This window comes from Habropoda laboriosa, unplaced genomic scaffold, assembly GCF_001263275.1.
Source record: "Habropoda laboriosa isolate 0110345459 unplaced genomic scaffold, ASM126327v1 scaffold176, whole genome shotgun sequence".
Lineage (NCBI taxonomy): Eukaryota > Metazoa > Arthropoda > Insecta > Hymenoptera > Apidae > Habropoda > Habropoda laboriosa.
The window spans coordinates 1,267,923-1,273,963 of NW_017100321.1; the positions used below are offsets into that span (position 1 = coordinate 1,267,923).

General features: G+C 46.9%; 1 protein-coding gene across 1 annotated transcript in view; it reads left to right on the forward strand.

Annotated features, from left to right (window-relative positions):
- The first annotated feature begins 1,962 nt into the window (after nucleotides 1-1,962).
- The window catches only part of LOC108574330 (doublesex- and mab-3-related transcription factor A2), a 39,446-nt gene continuing 35,367 nt past the window's right edge, over nucleotides 1,963-6,041 (forward strand). The window contains exons 1-2 of the mRNA XM_017936901.1: nucleotides 1,963-2,232; nucleotides 3,621-3,969. Coding sequence (XP_017792390.1) covers nucleotides 1,963-2,232; nucleotides 3,621-3,969 — 619 coding nt within the window. The remainder of the gene's footprint in view (nucleotides 2,233-3,620; nucleotides 3,970-6,041) is intronic.

The following is a 6,041-nucleotide window of genomic DNA, read 5'->3' on the forward strand; positions in this document are numbered from 1 at the left end:
TTCTGCGAAGGGAACGAAGAAGGCGTGCATGGTTAAAAACAGTCCGGACGAAACAAAAGGCGGAGCATAGAGAGAAACGTCTGAGCATCGCTCGGCATTGTGTTTTACGTTTGGAACGGGTTTTAAATAAAAGAGTAATGTGTTTGTCCGTTTTGCCTCCGCTCAGAGTAGAGTGCACGATAGAAAATACACACGTCTGATACGCGCGTCTGTACGCATAGTTTATCGAGGGTGAGTAGGTAGGTGGGTACGCGGTTAGGTATGTCCCCCTTTCACCCCAACCAGATATAAACTCTTAACATCTTGGTGGAACAGCGTGTTCGGCCAATCGGATAGGTGCGCGGGCGTGGCCGTGCCTAAGCGCGGCTTTGCGTTTGGCCGAAGCCCCGGGGTGGAACACTGTGGCACAGTGTTTTATTTCGCGCAACTGTGGAGGGGCTGTTAGTTTCTGCCCTATCCCTCCCCAATAAATTCCTTCTCTCTCTCTAACAATTCTCCCCCCCTTTCCCGGCCTCACCGTCCACACAGCTCCCGCCCTATAACCATCGGCGCGGTATATACCACCTTCTTTCTCCAACTCCGACACATCGTCGGTTTCCCACTCCGACACATTTCTATTCGCCGTGCACCGTCGTCTCCTCGTCGCTGTTCGTCGTCATCCACGTTCTCGGTCTCTTTCGTTCACGTTCGTTTCTTTTCGGTGTATCGCCCGTTCTCTCCCTCTCGTACCCCACTGGATAGTTCACTTTTTTCCACCTTCTTTCACATTCTTTCCACCGCACTTTCTGTTTCTATCTCTCTATTTAATTTGCCGTCTCACTTTTACGTTCGCGCCCACCTTCTGCGACCTCTCGCTTCATAGTCCCCCTCGCGACATTCTGAACTCTTCCCTCCCCCCACGATCACCCTCCTCACGCTTTCTACTCCGCCGCAGCCCCGGCCCCTAGATCTCTATTCCTCCCCTCCATCGCGGCAGTTACCTCCCCCCCAACCGCCCCGCCGTTCAACCACCTTATCCGTCCGCCTTCAGCTCCCTCTTTGCTGCCGACACCACTACCGCCACCGCTTCTCTGTCTCTCCACGCTACCTGAATCGACTCTCCCGGGATGCTGCAATTGTTGACAATGCCGGAGAGCGAGAGAGAGTGCTGGCGAGAGGAGTCGGGCCGATTCCGCATTTCGTACCCCGACACCCGTACGAGCGGTGGTGCCGCCGCTGTTCTCTGCCGGCGAACTTTCGGAAGTGTGGGCGCGTGCGCGTGCTACCGGTCGAGCTTTCTCTCTTCACCGTGCACTCGTCCGCCACCTCCTTCGTCTTTCCTCTTCCTTGCCCCTCGGTCCGTCTCCCTTGCTCCACTGTTCGTGCACGCTCTACGTTTGTCGCTGGTTTGCTGGTACGGTGCCGGTTCGAGAGTTTCTACCGAACAGCGTTAAATGTGATTTCTTCGTTTGAAGTAAGAGACCCCGGTGTGGCCCGTGTGACTATTCCCCCCGTGGTCCTGTACGGTTCGAGCCGCACACTGTGGCACCATCTGTTTTATCGACTAACGATTGAGTGTGATCATCGCGAGCCCCCTGGACTTCGAGATAATACACGGACATCAGTGCCTTGGCTTGGAAGCACGGAAAACGGACACGGAAAAGAATAACAGATTACGAAATACCGATGGTTATGGGTAGTGAATGTTCACACGTATACGCGACGGTGTTAAAAAATGAGAGCGACGCGTGCTAGTGCGTACTGGGCTTTATGCTCGGTCCGGAACGATTATTCTCGGTGATCGGTCTCGGTTCTCTATGCTTGTTTTGTGCGTTCCAATGATGATGCTTACCGATCCGTGATCGTTCTTCGTTCTGTCACTTGTTTCCAGTGATACCACCACCGATTATTATTGTTCTTTAAGTTGTTCTTTTAACTTGAGCACGGTTTGACACGACTGTCGTTGTCTGTCCTGTCGAAACGATGTCGTTGCCGCGGGGTGTCGGTCTTGGTGTCGATGTTGGCCAATTGATGCAACACCAACAACAACAGCAGCAACATCACGTGTTACCAGCCGCGTTCTTCCTTCGTGCCAGTGCCGAGAGATACCAAAGGACACCGAAGTGCGCGAGATGCCGCAATCACGGCGTTGTATCTGCCTTGAAGGGCCACAAACGGTACTGCCGTTGGCGGGACTGCGTGTGTGCGAAATGTACACTGATTGCCGAGAGGCAACGAGTCATGGCTGCCCAGGTAAAGTGCATTCACGGAACTTTTGTAGAATTAGGGAAAACTATAACTATGGAATATGGAATACCGTCGATAGATGTCAGATCTGAACAATAATTTCATAACGTAGGTTATGATGTAGTGATGCGCAATTAGTTTCATCGTAAGGCACGTTCGAATAATATAACCTTAACGTTAGAAGGATGGTGCAGATAGGTTAGGTAGAATGTTGTGACACGATTTATTATCGATTATCGAGAATCGATTAACTATAACCGTTATTAACTCAAGAAGTGAGAAAACCATGGGACGAGACTTGCCAACTTTCGAATAACACTCGCAAACTAGGTTACATGTTCTATATTAGATTTTAACGATATTCTAGTATTACACGAAACGTAAGATTAAGTGTATGTATATCGATTGTATGTGTCGAACGCACCGTATTGCGTTTAATAATAGTACATACGAATTAACGTAATGCGAAGTGTAAAAAGATTACTGTACATGTTAAACGAATTCTATTTGGACGTTTTCAATGGTAAACCTACTTGTAGCAATTGCGATAAAAGCGTTGCGACGTGGCGTGCGCAAAGGGTGCCGTTTCCTTTTCCATGGCTTCGTGAAATGAATCAAGGAAGTGTGAACTGATTCAATTCAAATTGGTACGAGGGGCTCTTGAAACATGCGACTTTCTTCTCTTATCGTTTTACGTGCTTTTTAACACGAATGAGAATGTGAAACGCGTGTACCAATCATGCAGATTTCATTACTGTGTTTATTCTACATTTCAAAGACGTGTAACCTATTTTTAACAACTTTACCCCTTACTTCGAATTCGAATGCATAATTTGTTAAACAATTCCGTTTTATTCTCAACAATAGTAATGTGATATTATCATGACTCGATTCTTCAGATATCGAGTGTCTCGTTACAATATTTCGTTAGTGAGTCATGAATGAAGTTTCGTACTTACATGTAGTTTGATCCTCGCTGGATCGTAACGTTAAACCCACTCGAGGTTCTCAATTGCCAATCCTTGTACCCTCTTATTAGATTATTCCGATACCTTTCATCAGTTTCGATACCTTCCTGACTGCACGAGTATAATTGGTACTACTATTCCAGAGATCAGGTTATCGTAGAAATCTTAATTAATCAACTTCTTATTTGTTGCTTCGTTAAACGCTAAATATAAAGAAAGAAACCAAAGACATCTAAATTCCCTATAAAATCAAAGTTACGAAGCACTTTACATAACACGTCTTCTCTTAATTCGAACGCAATTCCATATGGTTCAACGATATTTCTCACAGAAGCGAACGAAGTAACAAAGTAAAGTTCGTTCGTTTATATTTTCCGTACACCTCCGCAATTCCAGTCTGTAATTAACGACGAAACGGTTTCGCAGGTCGCGTTACGGAGGCAGCAAGCTCAGGAGGAGAGCGAAGCTCGCGAGTTAGGCCTGCAATTGCAGTACAATGCAGGCAGCTGCACCACCGCCCCCGTGTTGCCTGGTGCAGCGAGTGCTACCACGCCAGCTGGTAGTCCGCCCCCGCACCCGGCCCATGTAGCCAGTCCAGCAGGACTGGCAATTCCAGCGGCGGCGGCGGCCGCGGCCGCGGCCGCTGCAGCACACATCCAGACGCAACTCCAACATCAGCAGCCTGATTGCGGCCTCCTGCAGCGGAAGAGGCTGCCGCAGGACGAATACCGACAGCCGAAGATCGAGAAACAGGAGTCGATCGGTGGAATTGCAGGTGAGTGGAACTCCAACACTTGGAATTGCAAGATACGCTTTCTTTCGCCTGGCGTCGACGAGCGTTGAAATTGCGGATTTTTGACAATTTCTGGAGTTGCCGATGAATTAAGCTGCGATAGGGAATTGCGCGGGTTTCGGTCCGTGGAATATTTATTCTGCTGGAGGTTGGTAATTCTGACCTGTCCTGTCGTAGAGCGAGGTGATAGCGAGGTGTAGGTTTATTCGTCGTCTTCTGGATATGTCGAGATTAGGAATTGCGGGGCGTTCACGCTTCTCTCGTAACCACGATTTTGGTCAAAATTGGTAATTGCGAAATGTGTCGCAAGGGGACATACTTCGATTCGAACCACTGCGATTGATTGTATTTTTCCGACCACTGGTATCTTTATTTTACTGCCCTTGTAGTGTTAACATATCTACATGTATATAAAAGTTACCCATTTGCACACGGCGAGCATAGCGTATCTCGAGAAAAGGAGACGACATGTTTTCGTCCATGGGGAACGATTGCACTGGGTGTAGGAATAAGTGCAGAGTACATATTTAAAGAATGGTAACCAGGATCTCGAGGCAACTGCGGCTCGGCTGAAGAATGTCCTGGCTATTTATCAAAAATTGCAAAACAAACGGGTTTAGCTGCCGGTGAGGTTAGTGACTGCCTTAGAGTCCCTCTCGTTCTCTGTTTGTTGATTATGTTTATTCATTACTTCTTCGTTGCGAGAACATGCTTGCTCAGTATCAAACATGAAAACATGTTTCTCACCTGAAGAAAATTCACGATTAAACCATCGTTAAACGCCCGATCCTTTTGCACCTTTTTTTTGTCTTCTGTATACAGTAATGTGTCTAATTCGAATTACATTTCTTCGTCAGATTTAGTGCCACGTTACAAAATTTTACACCGAATAATTTTCCTATAGTATCAACAATTTCCGAATAACCGAATTTACCTCACACTCACTTAATACTTACGAAAGAGAGAGTGTATATACACAGGGTGTGTAAGAAATGGTGATACAACTCGAAAGGAGATGAATCTTCGACATCGATTTACGAAATTCCGTACGAAGAAAACGTTACTCTACATTTCTCCTGTTGTACCAGCAGTTCGGTGACACCCTCTGTGTGGTGCGTGCGCGTGTATGTGTAACGTCAACGATCGTTCAGAGACCAAACAGGTGGGTCATCGTCGAAATCGCGTGTACACCGCGAGGCGTTCGCCAGGCCACGGGGACTGTGAGTATGTAGAGTGCACGCACGCTCTCCGTTCTTATGGGAAGGTGAACAACACGCGTGTGCACTTCACCGAGGGTGAGAATGAGCCAGCAAGGAGAGCGAAAGAAGTCTCGAGAAAGGAAGCAAAGGGTCGAGTAAACGGTGAAGAGAGAGAGAGAGAGAGAGAATGAAGAGAAAAAGAAAAAAAAAGCCGCCACTAACGAGTAGTACGAGACTTTAGCTTTGAGTGGTATAATAAGGGGCCAGGAGTTTGGCCATTATTTACTTAACATTATGGTCTCTGGCCACTTGCCCTATTTAGCCGCGTATGTTCACGCACGTTCCTAATGGCCACTCGTACGCAACTCAAGCGTGCTAAACGCATGCGCTCTCTGTCCCGTTCGCTAGCTTGTTCGTTCTCCTGTTGGTCGCGTGCCACATTTTTGCTGCTCGCATCGCAGTTTCGCGATATCGCGACGAAAAACCCCTTGGCTGCAATATGCACGACCATTCTCATGGTCTTGACTCTGTACACGAGAAGTTACTTAGCCCGCTGCTTCAGGGATCATTCGCTAATATGTGGTTAACGAAATCGCGATAGGTTTTGATAATTCACGTTGAGTAACGTATTCAAGGTTAATCGAGACACCGTGCTAAAAATTTCACATCATCTAAGATATTAAGGACTTATCGTACCAAGAGTTCGTCGTACAAAATTATTTCTACGATAGAGAAGAAAATTTCCTATTCTCTGCTACATAAACTACTAAACAAATCGTACATATACAGTGTAATCCAACCTTCAATTAATTACAAAAAAAAAAACACCGTTTGTCCACTGAAGTGAGTGTTAAA